This window comes from Bos grunniens, chromosome X (assembly GCF_055505025.1).
Source record: "Bos grunniens cultivar Pamir isolate PY7600 chromosome X, Bosgru_T2T1.0, whole genome shotgun sequence".
NCBI classification, from domain to species: domain Eukaryota; kingdom Metazoa; phylum Chordata; class Mammalia; order Artiodactyla; family Bovidae; genus Bos; species Bos grunniens.
In genome coordinates, this window is record NC_141194.1 from 29636358 (window position 1) to 29657484 (window position 21127).

Consider the following 21127-nt stretch of genomic DNA (forward strand, 5'->3'; position numbering starts at 1 on the left):
ATCAGGTTTGTAATCAATAAAACTGTGTCATCTTCTTTCCCTGTCTCCATAGAGGGTTTCTATAGAAGGATAATGTATCAAGTTTGTAATCAATAAAAGGGTGTCATTTCCTGTTTTCCTGTCTCCATAGAGGAATTCTATACAAGGATAATGTATTAGGTGTGTAATAAATAAGTGTTGTCTCCTGTCTCCTTTGTCTGTTGTTGACAGTCTCCTGTGACTCCTGTTTCCTGAATTGCCTGTCTACTGTTGTGCCTCCTGTCTTGTGTATCCTGTCTATATACACAGATTCTAGAGAAGGATACTAAATCAGGTTTGTAATCAATACGGCTCCTGTTACCTGTCTACAAAGAGGGATTCTATAGAAGGATAATGAATCAGGTTTCTAATAAATAAGTCTCCTATCTCCACAGAGGTATTCTATAGATGCACAATGAATCAGGTTTGTAATCAATAAAAGTGTCTCCTGTATCCTGTCTCCATAGAGGGATTCTAAAAAAGGAAAATGAATCAGATTTGTAATCAGTGAGTCTCCTCTCTTCTGTATCTATAGAGCGTTTCTATAGCAGGATAATGAATGAGGTTTGTACACAATAAGCTTCCTGTCTCCATAGAGGGTTTCTACAGAAGGATAATGAATGAGGTTTGCAATTCCTAAGTCTCCTGTCTCCAGAGATGGATGCAAGAGAAGGATACTGGATCAGGTGTGCAATCCTTAAATCTCCTGTTTCCTGGGATGCTAGAGAAGGACACTGCAACAGGTTTGCAGTCCTCCAAGTCTCCTGTGATGATGCTAGAGAAGGATACTGTATCAGGCTTGCCATCCCTAAGTCTTCTGAGATGATGCAGGAGAACTGCACCATCAGGTTTGCCATCCCTTAGGCATCTCCTGTCTCCTCAGATGATGCTAGAGAAGGGATACTGCATGTGGTTTGCAATCCCTAAGTCTCCTGTCTCCTGTGATGCTAGAAAAGGATATGGCATCAGGTTGGCAGTCCATATGTCTGCTGTCTCCTGAGACGATGAGAGAGGATAGTGCAAGAGGTTTGCCATCCCTAAGTCATCTCCTGAGACGAAGCTAGAGAAGGATACTGCATGAGGTTTGCCATCCTTAAGTCGTCTCAGTCTCCTGTCTCCTGAAATGATGCTAGGAGAAGGATACTGTATAAGGTTTGTGATGCCTAAGTCTCCTGAGACAATGCTAGAGAAGGATACAACATCAGGTTGGCAGTCCCTAAGTCTCCAGAGACGATGGGAGAGGATAGTGCATGAGGTTTGCCATCCTTTAGGCATCTCCTGTCTCCTGAGATGATGCTAGAGAAGGGATATTGCATGAGGTTTGTAATCCCTAAGTATCCTGTGATGCTAGAAAAGAATATGGCATTAGGTTGGCAGTCCCCAAGTCTCCTGAGAGGATGCTAAAGAAGGATACTGCATGAGGTTTGCAATCCCTAAGTCTCCAGGGGTGCTAGAGAAGGATTCGGCATCACCTTGGCAGTCCCCCAGTCTCCTGTTGTCTCCCATTAGAGCTAGTATCTTACTTCCCTAACCAGGAATGAAACCCATATCCCTTGCCTTCGGGGGCAAAGTCCTAACCACTATATCAGCTAGTAGCTCCTAAACCCTTAGCTTCTCTTTCCCTCCTTTGTCTCTGAACTTAACCTTGGTCAAAAGAGGTTAAGAATGCCTTCAGGTAAAAGAATAGAGCAAGTTGCTTCCTCAAGAACACACAAGAGTTCTACACAGAACGCTTTAGAGGACTAGTGAGAGCAAAGTACATGGAGGACGCAGATCGACTAGCTGAGGCAACTTCTCACTCAACCTCACAGATCACTTACCATATATAGTATTCAAGTTATTTCTTGAGGGATGGCTCGATTCTTCCCTCTAGCAGGTATACACTAAACTCCTCACTTTGGACCACACTCATGAGCTGAAAAAATTGCTTGCTAAATCAATGTTGAAGAGTCAAATGCTATTTGGGGTCTGAGGTTTTTAAGAACTGTTGAACTTACATAGTTACCAATTTGTTAACAGTATGTGGCCCAAATCTATGCATGACAGTACTTCTATAACCCGTTACAACTCCTGTTCATACTGTTATCTTAGTTTCTACAATTATCTACACTTAAAATTACTCTGCTTGATAATGATCTAGAGTCAACACTTTCCCAAGATGCATATCGATCTTGCTCTAACTCATGTACATTAATGTACTGAGAAAAATAACTGTCTTAAATATATATGTACATAATACACAAAAGCATAAATGAATACCTGTGAACACTTATAAAGCATTTGGTCAAGTTTTACTTCTCATTTCTATTCTAACAGAAAGCAATCTATAGTGACTGAGCTGCCATACATTAATTATCTTTGAAAATACTCATGAAACTACGGAATTCCCCCAAGAGAACAAAAGAAACTATCCATTTATTTGGCTGAGAACAAAAGGCAAACATCCTTCATGTGCTGCTGACAGAACAAAATGCTACCGGGAAGAGAACTTAACATCAGAAGCAGCAGCCCAGACATGCAACATGCCCCCCAGCCCCCGCCTAATACATCCTAGTAGATCCTACTTACCGTTGGGATCGCCGTGGTGCAGCTGACCCTTCTGAGCCGCCTCTGCATCAGGTCATGCTCCATACCATTAACTTCTGCCTTCAAGCGCTCTAGCTCCTCTTTCTCAAGTTTCAATTGCTTTGCTAACCTCTCCATCCTTGCTCGCTGATGTAACAGCAAAGCTATAGCATTACAGACAAAGTCATTGCAGAAAATAACACTGAACAAGTGACAGGGACATCTGTACATGCATGGCTAATGTATGAAATACCCATAAAGACCCCGGTCATTCAACTTCAGTTGACATTTATTCTAAAGTCTTGCTAATGTGATTTGGCCTTCCTGTGTACTTTAATTTGGATCTGGTTCCTTCTGCCAAAATAATATCATCTATACATTCCTCCTCTTCTATTGTCCTTAGTTTCCCTAAGATTCTCTTCAATGATCCCTGGGTGTCATTTCACATATACTGAAAGAATAGTCAATTCTCCCCTATCTTTTAACAAACTTTTAAGATACTTTCTTCTCTTTATACTGAGTTAGGTCCACTGTGAACTACTCCAATAATGTTTTTCATTACCAACCCTACTTCCCATAAATACACAATACTTAAAACTTCCTCACCCCCTTCAGTCCATCCACTTAAAAAATATTTAAATTTTTCCCTGTGATAAGCTTTAGGCCACCCTCTATGAGTCACTTTTTCCTACTCTGTAGTTGGTGTTTTGGACTATGTTGATTTCACTGGCCTATGATTTTCTCCCAATGAATGCACTTCTTAACATACAGTCTTTGAAGGCACTCTTATCATGACTACATTTTTCTATTTTAAAGTAAAATCTGTAGATGATTCTGAAGCACTAACCCTATTCTTAATAGCAATGCTACTGCCAAATATTTAATACATAGTACATTAATTAAACACCTAATATAAATTATTTACTTTGAGTAGGAGATTGCCATTGCCCCACAAAGACAATGTCATATAAAAGGGCTGAAATTACCTTGTGTATAAGCATAGTCATCAGATCCAGAACTGGAACTTCTCTGATATTTATGGCTTCCCTTTTCTCCCCCAGAGCCTGGTATCACTGAAATGGGCTGGATAGGTTCTGGGGCTGCAGAACGTTCTTCTTGGTCCACTAAATTTAACAGATTTTCAGTCATGGCTCGGCCTACAGTGATTTTAAAAACGGTCGTTGGGTTTGGTATCATCCGAGGAGATGGTGATGGAGCACAAGAAGGTCCAGTGGGCTGTGTATATGTAATATACACAGGATTGACAGTAAACGGAGGTTTCGGTTGACTGGATATCCCTCTAGAAGGAGAACTTGACGGTGGTGTGGTGGCTGTGTACAATGAGTGCTGATTCCGTGGAGATGGCTGGTTACTGATAGGTGAAGGACTCCTATTCATGGCTGTTCCAGATCTCTGAGAGGGTTCGACTGTAATTTCTATCTTCTTCATGGATCCTTTGGGTAAGCTAGATGTTGTATATGGGAGATAGGCTACCGAATGGCTTCCCTGTTTCTGATAGCTAGGAGGTCCTTGTTGATATGGATGGGGTGGCGTCGTTGAAGGACTAGGTGGCATAAAGACATGAGAACTGGGGTGGCCCAATGGAGACGGTTGTACTTGATGCTGAGGAGAGCTGAAGGGTGAAGGACACTGAGAAGGAGGTGGTGAATGGTAAGCAGGTTGAGGGATCTGCTGTTGTTTGGGAGAATACTGAGAAGGTGGATAGTTTTGTTGATGTGGATACACAGGTAAAGGACGCTGGCTATAATGAGGCACTGGGCCCTGTGGTGAGGACTGCCACGGTGTATTTTGAGGAGTCTGTCTTCCTGATGAACTCTGAGATGTCTGTCTAATATAAATAGAACCAGGAGACCCATACAGATTGCTTGGAATTTGTGGAAGAATTTGTAAAGCTCTTGGTACAGTCTGTCCAGAAGGGAGGTTTTGGGATACTGTAACAGTAATTGGATTGGTACTATACCGAGGTATGTGCATGTAGGAAGGAGGTGGCGGCGGCGGTGGTGAAGGCCCTTGCATAGCAGATGGAGTCATTCCTGTTTGCATGGAAGATGGCTGTTGAGGTGGCTGTGAAGGAGGAGTAGCTGCACTTCTGTTCTGTTCATTCATAAAAAAAGGATTGTAGTTCGGAGTAGTAGCAACAACAGCTGGAGCTGAGTGTGGTTCCTGAACTAAACATATCAGCTGTTTACCCGCTGCATGCTGTGGATCAATATGTCCATCACTTGAGCTATGTACCAGCGTTCGACCGCCATTAAGTTGCACACCATCTCCTGGGTGGTAGCTACTAGGAGAATGAATACCCAGGTTAATATGCAAAAGGCGGTTTCTATTCATCCTGCTGTCATCTGGACTATGGTATTCCATATATAAGTATTTACTACTCTCCTGGGAAAGGGCTCGGCAACAGGCTTCCAGATTGTTGTTATTCTAGGGGGAAAAAAAAGGGTACACAGAACATTGGCAAACATTAACAGATCCTAATAGTAGAACTGAAGCTTTGCCATAGATTTATGTAAACACAATTGTCAGAAAATAAGTAGACAGTAGTATTTTTACACACAAAAAGCTTCACGGTCATCGATCCTGAAAGGCAGATCCCAAACCATTCATATTATTTTACAGACATTTAGCTCACATAACGAGTACTACCGCTACTGCTACTGCTACAGAAATGTACAGTACCTACTAATGAACCTTGTGACTCAACCCCAACTTTTCTGACTCCAAATCCAGGACTCATCTTACACTTGTTGCATCTCAACAAATTACAATGTTGGGCTAATCTTGGATTCACCACACTTGCTGTAATCTACAAGTATAAGTCATATCCATTATTAATATTTACACTGATACACAGGAAAATAACCATGCGTTAGTTTTCAAAAGGCAAACAAACCCCAAAGTGAAAAAAATAACAATAAAACTCCTAAAGATTCAAAACAGTAAAAATTCTCAAGCAGCCTATACTTTTTATTTCACCACAGTTATCCCTATATCACTTCAACTGTTTCATTATGAAAGATTAAGTTAACTGAAGAAATCAGTAAAAAAAAAAAAAAAAAAAACCAAATTCACTCTTTGAATTATGTTTCTAGGAGTCTGCCAAACTTATAAAAATTTAACACAAAACCCACCCAGTCTTGACTACCTTAATGAAATTCATTCACATTCCCACAGTCTCAAAGTTTTTACTTGCTCAAAAGTAGCTTGGTAAACTTTCAAAATTCCAATTTTTAGAATTACACACACACACAAAGATGGTAAATAACAAACTGCCATTTTAGATGTTCCAATCAACAGCAATAAAGCAGTATTCCATTAAACAATATAATTCAGAACTATTGTATTAGTCTAAAACACATTTATTCATGCCCTTTTAAAGTTTCTCAATTATCATGACCATCTCTGTATTTCATAAATATATACACAAATATGCACATATAAACGTATTACTGTACTTTAGGGAGAAGTACATTTTATTGAAAGCAATAAAAGCAAACACTTCACTTCTGCTGTGAACCGAATACAGCTAAATAAAAAGCATGACATACAATGCTTTAATTTTAGAGGGAGAACTCTTAGGGTTTACTGACTCCAACTCAACTCATTCCCAGATGAAAAAAGACATGCCTGGGAAGTTCCAAGACTTGACATCAGGTACTTAACTAGTTAGCTGGAGAGCCAGTTCTAGATTCTTCGTTTCCAGACACTCAGTGCTCCTTCCATTGTCATATAGTAATTTCAGGGGCTACTGTATGATGCCAAAAGTACATTGCTATACTGAAACTTTAAGGAGTGAAAGAAAATTCAGTCAAGCAAACCTGTGTAAGATGAATTCTCAGAAATACAACAAATTGACTTTATCAAAACGCCACAATAACTTTCCTCCTTTTCCTTCTATAAACCTTTTGATACTAAACTTCAAACACTTTTTACATTACCCGAACCAAGGAAAAAAGGAATTGTTGACATTGAAAAAGAAAAGAATTACATTTGGGCTTTTTCTTATCCTGCTTTAAATCATGCTGATCAAGGGTGGAGAGGACACAGATATTAAGATAGAAGATAGATATTGTTATATATCAGTGAATATCAGTGAAATATCAGTGAATTTGGAGCCAAAAGATTCAAACTGGTTGCTGACTAGACAATGCCACTGGCAGATAAATGAAGGGAAGAAAAAAAGAGAGAAAATAAAATAGCTCATTCAAGGTGTGTATAAATCTATGGATTAAAAGGAGAACAAAATACAGAGTTTTATTTGAAATCTAAAGCAGTTACAGACACTTTATTATTTGACATTTTTTTTTAATCAATTATGTTTTATTTGTAATTTTATTTTTTAACTTTACAATATTGTATTGGTTTTGCCATATATCGAAATGAATTCGCCACAGGTATACATGTGTTCCCCATCCTGAACCCTCCTCCCTCCTCATACCATCCCTCTGGGTCGTCCCAGTGCACCAGCCCCAAGAATCCAGTATCGTGCATCGAACCTGGACTGGCGACTCGTTTCAATTATGTTTTCTACACTGAATTAGTTTCCACAAAAAAGAACTAAATTCTAATGATACAAAGTTGAAAGTAGTCAGCCTATTCATACACATGTCTGTAAGTGACAGGCTGAGCATATTTTCTTAGGAAGAAAAATTTAAAACCATAAATAAAAGATTAAGTGTTTTCTTTATGGAAATATTTTAATAACACCACAAGAGATTCAAACATTGTATCAGACCTGCTAAATGTTTTAAAAAGAAAAAAAGAATAAAAAATTTATCAAACAGTAAATATGAATAAAAAATGATAATCTGTTCAGCCAAAGAGGTCAGAACTTTTGAGAAAACATATATGAACACTCCTGAAAAGACTGAGGCAATAAGGCATCATATCCCACGAAACTGATCCTCCCTTGGGGGATTACAGCCTAGAGGGATGCTTTAAAGCTTGTATATTAAATTCAAACTACTGGAGAAAGAGGGAGGGAGGGAAGAAGGAATATGTTTAGAGTTGGGGATAAAACAGATAAACAAGGACCTACTGTATAGCACAGGGAACTATCTTATATTCAACATCTTTAATAACTTATAGTAGAAAAGAATCTGAAAAACAAGGGATATATATATATATATAAATTCAGCCGCTCAGTCATGTCCGACTTTTTACAACCCCATGGACTGCAGCATGCCAGGCGTCCCTGTCCATCACCAACTCCTGAAGCTTGCTCAAACTCATGTCCATTGAGTCAGTGATGCCATCCAACCATTTCATCCTCTGTTGTCCCATTGTCCTTCTGCCCTCAATCTTTCCCAGAATCAGGGTCATTTCCAATGAGTCAGTTCTTCCCATCAGGTGGCCAAAGTACTGGAGCTTCAGCTTCAGCATCAGTCCTTCCAATGAATATTCAGGATGGATTTCCTTTAGGATGGACTGGTTGGATCTCCTTGCAGTCCAAGGGACTCTCAAGAGTCTTCTCCAACACCACAGTTCAAAAGCATCAATTCTTCAGTGCTCAGCTTTCTTTATATTTATAGTCCAACTCTCACATCCATACATGACCACTGGAAAAACCATAACTTTGATTAGACGGACCTTTGTCAGCAAAGTAACGTCTCTGCTTTTTAATATGCTGTCTACAACGGTCATAGCTTTTCTTCCAAGAGGCAAGCGTCTTTTAATTTCGTGGCTGCAGTCACCACCTGCAGTGATTTTGGAGTCCAAAAAAATAAAAGTCTGTCACTGTTTCCCCATCTATTTGCCATGAAGTGATGGGACTGGATGCTATGATCTTAGTTTTCTGAATGTTGAGCTTTAAGCCAACTTTCTCACTCTCCTCTTTCACTCTCCTCAAGAGGCTCTTTAATTCCTCTTCACTTTCTGCCATAAGGGTGGTGTCATCTGCATATCTGAAGTTATTGATATTTCTCCTGGCAATCTTGATTCCAGCTTCTACTTCATCCAGCCTGGCATTTCGTATAATGTATTCTGCATATAAGTTAAATAAGCAGGGTGACAATATACAGCCTTGACATACTCCTTTTCCTATCTGGAACCAATCTGTTGTTCCATGTCCAGTTCTAACTATTGCTTTTGACCTGCATATAGATTTCTCAGGAGGCAGGTCAGGTGGTCTGGTATTCCCATATCTTGAAGAATTTTCCAGTTTGTGGTGATCCACACAGTCAAAGGCTTTGGCATAATCAATAAAGCAGAAGTAGATGTTTTTCTGGAACTCTTGTGCTTTTTTGATGATCCAATGGATATTGGCAATTTGATCTCTGGTTCCTCTGCCTTTTCTATATCCAGCTTGAACATTTGGAAGTTCATGGATCATGTATACTGCTGAAGCTTGGCTTGGAGAATTTTGAGCATTACTTTGCGGGCATGTGAGATGAGTGCAACTGTGCGGTAGTTTGAACATTCTTTGGCATTGCCTTTCTTTGGGACTGGAATGAAAGCTGACCTTTTCTAGCCCTGTGGACACTGCTGAGTTTTCCAGATTTGCTGGCATATTGACTGTAGCACTTTTACAGCATCATCTTTTAGGATTTGAAATAGCTCAACTGGAATTTCATCGCCTCCACTAGCTTTGTTCATAGTGATGCTTCCTAAGGCCCACTTGACTGCATTCCCGGATGTCTGGCTCTAGGTGAGTCATCACACCATCGTGGTTATCTGGGTCATGAAGACCTTTTTCGTACAGTTCTTCTGTCTGTTGTTGCTACCTCTTCTTAATATCTTCTGCTTCTCTTAGGTCCATACCATTTCTGACTTTAATTGTGCCCATCTTTGCATGAAACGTTCCCTTGGTATCACTAATTTTCTTGATGAGATCTCTAGTCTTTCCCATTCTATTGTTTTCCTCTGTTTTTTGCACTGATCACTGAGGAAGGCTTTATATATGTGTGTGTTTATATGTATAAAAGCTGTATCATTTTTCTGTACACCCGAAACTAACACAACATTGTAAATCAACTGTACTACAATTAAAGGGGAAAAAAGGTAAACTACTGTGTCTTATATATATTACCCACAAACAGAAATTTTCCAGAGAGAGTAGGTGATAAGTCTCCATACTGATAAACAACAGTAATCCCAGATGAAGAAAAGACTAAAAAACTGACGACAATGTAAGTTATCAATACATCTTCACTGAGCTGAGTTAAAAGTTCCATTCTTTCAACTTAATAAGATGAAAACAAGCCATGAGTAGACTACAGATAATAAAGGGCTAAATTAAATTATATTAAAAAAACAAGGTCAGACCTAGGTGGGGCCCTAGGTAAGTTAGGAAACTGACTGCTAGGAAGTGGTTTACACTACAAGGATTTCACTCCAGAAACCAAAATGGGGCTAAAGAGTGGAAATTCACACTGGAATTATTATGTGTGAGAAAATAAAGACAAGCTCTAACACAAGAACAAGACCTACCAGAAGGGCTTACAAACAAAGGAAGCACCTCTGTTACCACCACTGATCTGGAAGTCTCTAGCCTCAAATAACCTCAGCTACATCTAGGTTTATATTATATCCCGGGCAACTCACACTGTAAGGGAGAGCTTGCAGATTATATACAGTAAGGTGGAATTTGAACTGGTCGAGTAAGCAAATTCAGTGGGGAAGGTAGAACTGCTGCTCTCAAAGCTCAACCAACTAGGGAAATGCTACAACCTCAGACACACTGAGATTCTGTGAAGGATGATGCAAAACTCAATAGGTGGAGCATTAGGCATTTTTCTCTGCTGCCCCTTGAGTGGGAAGACATGTTCTATCAGAGATGAAAGATTTATTTCAATAGAAGACAATAGGACAAAACTAACATAATTAAATAAAGAAGTCTTATACTTAAAATTGGATATTAGTGAGCATTTATCAACTAGAAAAACAGGAAAAAAAATGGCGGGGGGCAAGAATGCTCTAAAAACTTCAAAAAATAGGCTTAAAAAGGTATATGGTCTATTAAGTTATAATGATAATCTTACAATTCAAAATTCAGTTCTAACGACTTGGGGACTGATGACAGATGTAAGAAGTGAAATGCATAAAAACTCTTTTCTTCTTTTTGCTACATGCCTTTGTTCTTTTCTCTACATCACTGGTTGTCAATGGGAAAGATTTTGCCTCCCATGGAACACGAAGATTTTGTCTGCCATGTAAACATTTTTGGTTGTCACAAGTGCAGGGACACTAATGGCATTTAGCAGGTCCTAAACATCCTATAATGCACCAGGCAGATCCCTACAACAGACACTATATCTAGCCCACAATCTTGACTGTGCCATGGTTGAGAAATCCTCCTCTAGATGTCTCCCCAACGTAAACAATAAAACTGAGTTCTTCTCACTACAATACAAAGCCAGCTCTAATAAGGGAAACTGTCATGTAATATCACTATCATTGGCGAGTAATCTACCTGTAACATGCACTGAGACACCACACCCTCTGGAATCTCAGGGAAACGTTGTCGGAGGTCATGGAGAACCTGCATATCAAGCTGTGGACTGCTTTGCGCCATGCCAGAGCAAATGGAGGTCAAGTTTCTCTTAGGAAATGGATGCTAACCGGCCTTCCAATAGTAATGGTCTTCCAATACTGCAGTCATTTTCTATTAAAAAAAATTAAAGTATGGTTAAATTTATTCACATATTTCACTTTATTCCAAAAGAAACCATCAATACCATAAAATAGAGAGATCTATATATTCTAAGTATACCAAATTCTACAGTTGAGACATTGACAAATTCTACTTAGCCAAAGATTTTTCTGATGTAATATATAGCTAATCACTGGTTTCAAAACAACAACAACAACAAAGTCCCCAAACTTCAGTTCCATTTTAATAGTTAAAAACTGAAAAAAGCAGCAGCTACATTAAAAAATATAGAGTATTACTGTTTGGTGACCATATTTTTCTAAGTCTTTGCAAGTTCTACTTACATATTATCACTCATGTTTTCCTAAGGCCTATCACATGTCATTCCTCTAACGGGGGTTAATCATTTTGAGTGTCTGAAGTAATACAATCAGGCAACACACCACAAATCAAACACGTCCTGTTTGCCTTACATTCTTCCTGTACTTTGAAGTCAAAAGGTTTGAATTTGCAGTTTGAGTAAAGGAAAGTCAATGTCTAAATGAAATTACCGAACAAACAAACATGGACATGTAGAATCCTTTGTTTTCAAAGACAATGCTGGTGGCCCGTCAGTAGCCCGACGTGCCTAGCTATGCTCTCACCCAGTTATGGTGCAACTGGCACAGGCACTAAGATGCCAGGATTTGAGGGCACACTTTGAGTAGAGGCAAGTGACCCCCAATCTCACTGGTACAAGTTAGGCACCCATGTAATAAAAGGCAACTCGTGAACTTAATAATGAAATCATAAATCAAGTGGCACCATCAAATATCATTAACTGATCCCTTTTTTAGTCTCTGTTTTCCATTTTTATAAGGGGAAAACTGTTCAGTGTATACCACACAATCTCATAGTATTTCTGCTATGATCACTCATGATAGGGTTAAATATTTCTAGCACTAAGAAGCATCTTCCTAAGATGCATGGAAATCTCTTGCACACAGGTCCCCCCTGAACTTTAAATAATACCATTGTCTGGGGCACTAGAAACTACAGAGAATATTTTACAACTTTAAAATGCCAAAGAAAAATATTGAATTACTTTTGCTGATTTAAAATAAGTATATAATTAAAAATAAATACCATGAATTATCCTTCAATTAAAAATAAATTTAAGAAAAAGGAGAAAAAAAATACCATGTAAACTCTAATTTGACCTTAATTATAAGCAGTGACCTTCATTTTGCATGCAAGCTGTTGACTTTTACTGGGCATCAAGCTCTCTCTTTTCTTCCTTCTAAGCCAAGACTGTCAAGAGTAATCTACACTCTTTGTATCTATGAGGTGGCAACAAAACCCTATGTCTAAGACTCTGCCTAACCATAGGTAAAAATAGCTATTAGGACCACTTTAATGATGTCCAACATCAACATGGAGGCTACTTAGTGAACCTAAAAAAATACAAATATAGGAAAAGAATACAGATACAGATAACACATACATGCACAGATTTAGGCTTTCTGGCCTCCCTATGCAAGTCTGTTCCCTGCAGTAAGTCTGCTGTAATCTGGCTCAAATCACTGATCACTGAAATTGTCTTTTCATCATCTTACCACTGCTAAATGCAGACAATATATCTTCTGGATTCTATACCCCCTAACCTTTGCAGCATCTGACACTACTGATCAAAACTGGTTTTTTTTTCCCCCTCGGTCTCTATAACATCACAATAGCCTGTTTTCCACCCATCTTTCTTGTCACATTAATTCTTGCCTGGATTTTGCCCTCTTCTCATTCTACATCTTTGTGCCCAGTAACGGCACCCACTACTAATATTTCAAAAACATTTAAAGCTGATGGTTACCAAATTGCTATCTTAAGTACCATGTGAGCTGCCTCTAGGACTCCACACAGAGTTTACTGCCTACACACAGCACCACCTGGGTATTTGCAAAGATTTAGTATGTATAAAAAAGAACTCCTGACCACAATCCTTCCCCAAACAGTGTTCTATAAATACTACTACTATTCAGTTAACATAACTAGAAACCAGAGTGTGCTCCTTGACTTCCCATTCTTGCACAACCAACTAAACAGAAATAGTAAATCAAATGGGTGATGGTATATACCCTGGTTCTGCCACTTAGTAGTATCTAGGAAAGAGACTCCAGCTTTATGCCTTTAAAGCTTCATATTTAAATTGGAAATAGTTGGAAGGTTGTAGCAAAATTTAAATACCAAACAGAAGTAAGCCAGGAAGCATTAGTTACTATTATTTAGGGCATGTCTGAATACTGTTCTCATCAACATCACACCAGCAACTTCCTGCTGCTCTTCCTGTCTCAGGTCTTGCCTTCCCCCACATCATAGCCAGAATATCTGTTTTCTACTCTCAACCAAACAGGATCTATGTGTGACCCTGTGCATGGCTGTCCCACACTGCCTCCTCTCAGGGCATTAGGCCATGATATTCCATCTGTCTGAGATGCTTTTCTATCTTCCTCCCTCTTCAATGCTTCTCCAAGCCATATTGATGCTGCAAAAGTTGGTATTGGTGGCTCTTCCTCCTCTAAGGAGGCTTCCATTGAAACCACCCTCCCCCAACTTAGTCCTGCTGCTATAACTCTCCTCCTCCTACACTGGGCTAAAGGATCCTCCACTATACTCCCACAGCAGGCTGTGCTAATCCTCATAGGAGAGCCAAACACAGTATACTGAAACCACGTATATATGAAGTTCTTGCATATGGAAGTGTAGCTCCACCTAGAATGTGTTATTCTAGAGAGAGGGGAAGTACTCAAATAATGATTGGAGCTGGTTATAAGGACCTGAGAGTCAGCTTGAAAAGGTTCCCACTGGCCAACTCTGTGACAATTTGAGCACCAATAATGGAAAATAATGAATTATAGACCTGTATGAAAGAGGAACCCATGAGTCCTAATACATAAGAGTTACATAGCCCAATAATAAACAGTTAAATACACACATGTACAAATAAAAGGAGAAGGGAGGGCTTTTGCTTACAGTGGAATCCAACTGGTAAATATGTGCAGGAAGCGCTGGAGCTGGAGAAATCATCATTTTGCAGCCATCACAGTACAGACTACTTCAATAAATCACCAATGGATGCTGCACCTAAGGGCAAATTTGGATGAAGTTAGGCTATATTAATGGTCTTAAAGTTTCTCCCCAGAGAACTGCTTATTAGCTAGTTGCAAGGGGGACATTTACCTATACAATGGAGAAACTGAACAACGTCTTGGGTAATCAAAATTAACATCACCAATGAGGGACAGATGGACAGTGTACACCACCAGATACGATACCCCGAGAAGAATATATCATTTTATAATATTCCAGCTAGGAATACATCATCTAAAACTGTTCATGAAAAATAGACAAATCCAAAATGAGAAACATGCTATTAAAAATAAAACCCAGGGAGTGGGAAGGTGAGAATGTCATGTTAAAAAAGTGCCAATGTCCTAAGAGACAAAGGCTAGAAAAATATCAAAGACTAAAGACAATACTAGAACCATGACAACTAAATGTAATATCTGATCCCAGACTGTATCCTATAGTAAATGGAGAAAATGTTATAAAAGAAATGAATGGATCAATGGACAAAACTGAAATGTGGACAATACATCAGGAAAAGTATTCTACCAATATCAAGGCTGTATATTGTCACCCTGCTTACTTAACTTATATGCAGAGTACATTATGAGATATGTTGGGCTGGATGAAGCACAAACTGGAATCAAGACTGCCGGGAGAAATATAAACAACCTCAGATATGTAGATGACACCACCCTTATGGCAGAAAATGAAGAACTAAAGAGCCTCTTGATGAAAGTGAAAGTGGAGAGTGAAAAAGTTGGCTTATAAACGAAGATCATGGCATCCGGTCCCATCACTTCATGGGAAATAGATGGAGAAACAGTGGAAGAGTGGCCGATTTTATTTTTGGGGGCTGCAAAATCACTGCAGATGGTGACTGCAGCCATGAAATTAAAAGACACTTAATCCTTGGAAGAAAAGTTATGACCAACGTAGATAGCATATTAAAAAGCAGAGACATTGCCAACAAAGGTCCATCTAGTGAAGGCTATGGTTTTTCCAGTAGTCATGTACGGATGTGAGAATTGGACTATAAAGAAAGCTGAGTGCCGAAGAATTGATGCTTTTGAACTGTGGTGTTGGAGAAGATTCTTGAGAGTCCCTTGGACTGCAAGGAGATCCAACCAGTCCATTCTGAAGGAGATCCATCCTGAATGTTCATTGGAAGGATGCTGAAGCTGAAACTCCAATACTTTGGCCACCTGATGCGAAGAGCTGACTCATCTGAAAAGACCCTGATGCTGGGAAAGATTGAAGGCGAGAGGAGAAGGGGATGACAGAGGATGAGATGGTTGGATGGCATCACTGACTCAACAAACATGAGTTCGAGTAAACTCTGGGAGTTGGTGATGGACAGGGACACCCAGCGTGCTGCAGTCCATGGGCTTGCAAAGAGTCGGACACAACTGAGCGACTGAACTGAACTAATTTACTGACTTGATAATTGTGCTGTGGTTATATACAGGAGTATCCCTATTTTTAGGAACTAGGCAATTAGGAGTAAAGCACATGACATAAACACCTTACTTTCAAATGCTCTGTGAAAAAAAAAAAATCCAACATATGTCTGTATCTGCATATACATATCATGCATGCACACACAAGTACACAGAGAGAGGGAGCAAGTTATGAAGCACACAGGGAAAGGATGGAAAACAATATGGCAGAGGAGGAAGACCCTGAGCTCACCTCCTCTCATGGGCACACCAAAATCACAACTATTTACAGAGCAACTATTGATGAGAGAGTCAGCAATCTACCAGAAAAGATCTACAACTAAAGATATAAAGAAGGAATCACACAGATGAGTAGAAGAGATAGTCGCAGTACACTCAAGACCCAAAACCCCGGGTTGGCAATCCACAAACAGGAGGATCATTACAACTGCAGAGGTTCTCCCCAAGTAGCAAGGGATATAAGCCCCATATGAAGCTCCCCAGCTCTGGCGTCCTGCAGCAGGAAGACAAGCCTACAGAATATTTGGCTTTGACGGTTCTCACCTTCAGAAGAACCAAGGGCAGTGGAAAAGAGACTCCACTCTCTTAAAGTCACACATAAAATCTCACAAGCTCCCATAAACCATGACAGAAAAAGAAACTGGGAAGGAGCCTGGGTCAGTCACATCCACTGACCTTAGAGACTCTCCCAGAGGAAACTGGCGGCCGCCATTTTGGGAAGCTTCTATTATATACACACTGGGGCTGGCATGTGCCATTTTGGAATCCTCCATCTAGCTTATAAGCCTCAGGATCCCACTCTGTCCCTTCCACCAGTCTATAGGCACCAGTACACGTCTCAGGCCAAGCAACTAGCCAGGTGGGGACCAGCCCCACCTACCAGCAGAGCAGCAGTACCCACAAGACCCACCAAGTCCCATCCTCACCCACCAGGCCCACACCAGCTCTGAGACACCTTGAGTCCATCAGACAGCCACCCTGGGGTCCAGCCCCACTCACCAGTGGGCCAGCACCAGCTTTGAACACCATGGAACCCACAGCCAGTGGAGTGGAGAACCGACTCTAATAACCAGCAGGCCAACACAAGAGCAGGGAAGCCCAGCCCTTGAACATGGGTCTGTCTACACCACCCTTGAACATGGGTCTGTCTACACCAGTGAGCCAGCACTAGCCTGAGGACACCTGGCATTCCACAGCCAGTTGCCTCCTGACCCAGCCCACCTACCCAATGTCTGCACAAAGCAGGGACTGGTGCCCAACTAGACCAGGGGCCAGACACACCTACAAAATGACATAGTCAGCCTGCCACAAGAGAAGGACCCATACAACCCACATAGGGGGCTCTCCCCAGAGAATACAGTTGCTGACCAGAGGGGAGTACGCTGCTAAAACATGTAGAATGTCTCCTACAAAAGGCCACTTTTCCAAGGCTAGAAAATATAACCGATCTACCGGATACACAGAAATAAAAATGGCAAATTAGAAACACTCAGTCAACACAGTAACATGCTCCAATCAAAGGAACAAGATAAAACCTAGAAAGAAGAACTAAATGAAGTGGAAACAAACCTAATAAAGAATTCAAGGCAATAAACTACAGTTGATCAAAGAATTCAGAGAAGAATGAACACAGTGAGAAGTTTAACAGTTAGAACACATAAAGAAGAACCAAACAGAAATGAAGACTATAGTAGGTGAAATGAAAATTATGCTAGAAGGAATCAACAGTAGACTAAATGACACAGAGGAATGAATCAGTGAGCTGAAGAGCAGATAGCATAAATCACTGAGCTGACCAAATGTAAAAAAAAAAAAAAGAAAAAGACATGATGACAGTTTAAAAGGATCTCTAAGATACTGTCAAGTATACGAACATTCAACTTATAAACATCTCAGAAGGATAAAGAAAGTGAAAGTGAAATCACTCAGTCATGTCAGACTCTTTGCAACCCCATGGACTGTAGCCCACCAGGCTCCTTCCATCCATGGGATTTTGCAGGCAAGAGTGCTGGAGTGGATTGCCATTTCCTTCTCCAAGGGATCTTCCCGACCCAGGAATCGAACCCAGGTCTCCCGCATTGCAGGCAGACGCTTTACCATCTGAGCCACCAGGGAAGCCCCCCAGAAGGATATAGCAGAGGCAAAGGGACACAGAACATATTCGAAGACATAATAGCTGAAAACTTCCCTAACCCAGGAAAGGAAATAGACATCCAGGTCTAGGAAGCAAAGACTCTCCAACTGGATAAACCTAAAGAGGTCACACCCAGATATAATGTAATTAAACTCACAAAAATTAAAGACAAGGACAGAATATTAAAAGCAGCAAGGAAAAAGCAAAAGCAGCAAGGAAAAAGCAAGAAGTTACACATGTGGAAACTTCAATAAAGCTATCAGCTGGGATTTTTTTGGAGCTCTGCAGGCCAAAACCAAGTGGCACGATCTTTTTTAAAGTGAGGAAAGGGAAAAACCAACAACCAAGAATACTCTGACCAGCAAGCCTCTCATCCACATTTGATGGAGAAATCAAAACTTCTACAGAGAGTTCAAAACTAGAAAGACTTCAGTACTACTGAACCAGCTTTACAAGAAATGTTAAAGGGTCTTTTCTGAGAAAAAGAAAAGGCCATATCTAGAAACATGAAAAATATGAAAGACAAGACAGGATCAAAATGGCAGAGTAGTAGGACATGGATCTCACCTTCTTCAACAAACACATCAAGAGTGCACCTACATGCTACTGCTAAGTCACTTCAGTCGTGTCCGACATCTGTGCAACCCCATAGACGGCAGCCCACCAGGCTCGCCTATCCCTGGGATTCTCCAGGCAAGAACACTGGAGTGGCTTGCCATTTCCTTCTCCAATGCAGGAAAGTGAAAAGTGAAAGTGAAGTCGCTCAGTCGTGTCCGACTCCCAGCGACTCCATGGACTGCAGCCCACCAAGCTCCAGGCAAGAGTACTGGAGTAGGGTGCCATTGCCTTCTCCACACCTACATGAGGAATTATTATCACAGAACATCTACTCAATGCAGACAGGGCAAGAAAATTTCCATGTAACTAGACAGGACAAAAGAAAAAAAAAAAAAAAGAGAAATTCGGAGGGCTCTTGAGCCTGTAGGAGGGAGCTGTGAAAAAGTTTCTACACACTGGGAAGTTCTCTCAGAGGTAAGAAGATCATCTGGGACAGAGAGGGAGCTTCAGAGCCTCAGAGTACAGTGCAAAAACCAGTCTATAGAGGCTAAAGCAGAGTGAGACCTGTAAAGATGGTTGGTCTAGACACCCAGCACTTTCTAGCCTGAGACACTTGTCCCCTGGGGCAGAATCCAGTGCTGAGGCTCAGGCTTTGGAGGTCAGAACCGGGCAGAGGACTGCACTTGGCTGCGTGGAAATAGCCTGACGGAGCTAGGGGGTGGTGCACCACACCAAGGGAGTACTGGAAGAAGACTGGGCCCACCACAGAGGAAGGTGCCATTGCTGTCGGGTGCACAAGGAAAGAGGAGGGATCGCCATAGTAGTTTCTTTCTCTGCATGTGCTCTCAGGCAACAGGGCACCACCTACACAAGCTTTGGTGTGGGCATGAGCTGTCACTACCATCTCCCAAGGCAACAGAAATAAAAACAAAAAATAAATAAATAGGGAACTTCCCTAGTTGTTCAATGGCTAAGATTCCACGTTCCCAAGGCAGGGGCCCCAGGTTTGACCTCTGGTCAAGGAACTAGATTTCACATGCAGCAATTAAGTGGTCGCATGCCACAACTACAGAGCCTTCATGCTGCAATGAAGACTGAAGATCACTGCAACTAAGACTCAGCACAGCCAAATAGGTATTTTTAAAATAATAAATAAAAATAAACAAATATGGCCTAATCAAGTTTATAGAAACAATAAAAAAATGAAAATACAACCTATGGAATGGGAAAAAATACTCACAAATGATGCAATGGACAAGGGCTTCATCTCCAAAACATACGAACAGTTCATATAACTCAACAACACAAGAACCAACCCAATCGGAAAAAAAAGCAGAAGACCTTAACTGACATTTCTCCAAAGAAGACATATAGATGGCGAGTACACCCATGAAAAGACGCTCAACATCATTCATTATCAGAGAAACACAAATGAAAACTACAATGAGGTACCATGCCACACTAGTCAGCATGGCCATTATTAAAAAGCCTACAAAGAACAAATACTGGAAATGGTGTGGAGAAAGGGGGCTCTCTGACACTACTGGTAGGAATGTAAGTTGGTGCAGCCACTGTGAAAAACAGTATGGTGATTCTTTACCAAATGAAAAACAAAATTAGCATATGATCCAGAAACCCCACTCCTAGGCATATACCCAGACAAAACTGTAATTCAAAAAGATATGCAGCACTATTCCCAATAGCCAAGACATGGAAACAACCTAGGTTTCCATCAACAGACAAATGCATAAAGAAGACGTGTTACATATAAAAAATGGACTACTACTCAGCCATAAAAAAGAATGAACGATGCCATCTGCAGTGACATGGATCCAACTATAGATTATCATACTAAGTCAGAAAGAGAAAGACAGATACCATATGATATCACTTAGACATGGAATCTAAAATATGGCACAAATGAACCTAGCTACAAAATAAGAAGAGACTCAAACATAGAATACAGGCCCACGGTTGCCAAGGGGGAATGGGGGAGAGACAGGGATGAACTGAGAGTTAGGGGTTAGTAGATGCAAACTATTACACTGAAAGTGAAAGTCACTTAGTCGTGTCCAACTCTTTGTGATCCCATGGACTATACAGTCCATGAAATTCTCCAGGCCAGAATACTGGAGTGGGTAGCCATTCCCTTCTCCAGGGGATCTTTCCAACCCAGGGACCAAACCCCCAGGTCTCCTGCATTGCAGTCAGATTCTTTACCAGCTGAGCCACAAGGGAAGCCCAAGAATACTGGAGTGGGTAGCCTATTCTTTCTCCAGTGGATCTTCCTGGCCCAGGAATCAAACCAGGGTCTCCTGAATTGCTGGCAGATTCTTTAACAAGTGAGCTATCAGGGAAGCCCAAACTATTACATTGAGAATGGATAAACGACACTGTCATACTGTACAGCAGAGGGAACTATATCTGATCTCCAGGAATAAACCATAATGAAAAAGAATATAAAAAAGAATGTATATATGCTTATAACTGAGTCACTTTGCTGTACAGCAGAAATTAGCACAACATTGTAGATCAACTATTCTTCAATAAAGAATTATGAAAATAAAAAGTTCACTAGTAAAGGTAAACACATAGTAAAGGTAGCAAATCAACCAAGTACAAAACTAGTAGGAAGTTCATAAGACAAACGCGGTAAAATCATCTATATCCTCATTAAGG

General features: G+C 40.5%; 1 protein-coding gene across 7 annotated transcripts in view; it reads right to left on the minus strand.

Moving 5' to 3' along the window:
- The window catches only part of TAB3 (TGF-beta activated kinase 1 (MAP3K7) binding protein 3), a 92755-nt gene that overhangs the window by 24862 nt on the left and 46766 nt on the right, over window positions 1–21127 (minus strand). For all 7 annotated transcript variants that reach the window (XM_086387939.1, XM_086387941.1, XM_086387938.1 and 4 more), the window contains 4 exons: window positions 14204–14314; window positions 11018–11209; window positions 3570–5031; window positions 2587–2747 (listed from right to left, as the gene is read on the minus strand). In XM_086387939.1, coding sequence (XP_086244065.1) covers window positions 2587–2747; window positions 3570–5031; window positions 11018–11119 — 1725 coding nt within the window. In that variant the 5' untranslated portion in view covers window positions 11120–11209; window positions 14204–14314. The remainder of the gene's footprint in view (window positions 1–2586; window positions 2748–3569; window positions 5032–11017; window positions 11210–14203; window positions 14315–21127) is intronic.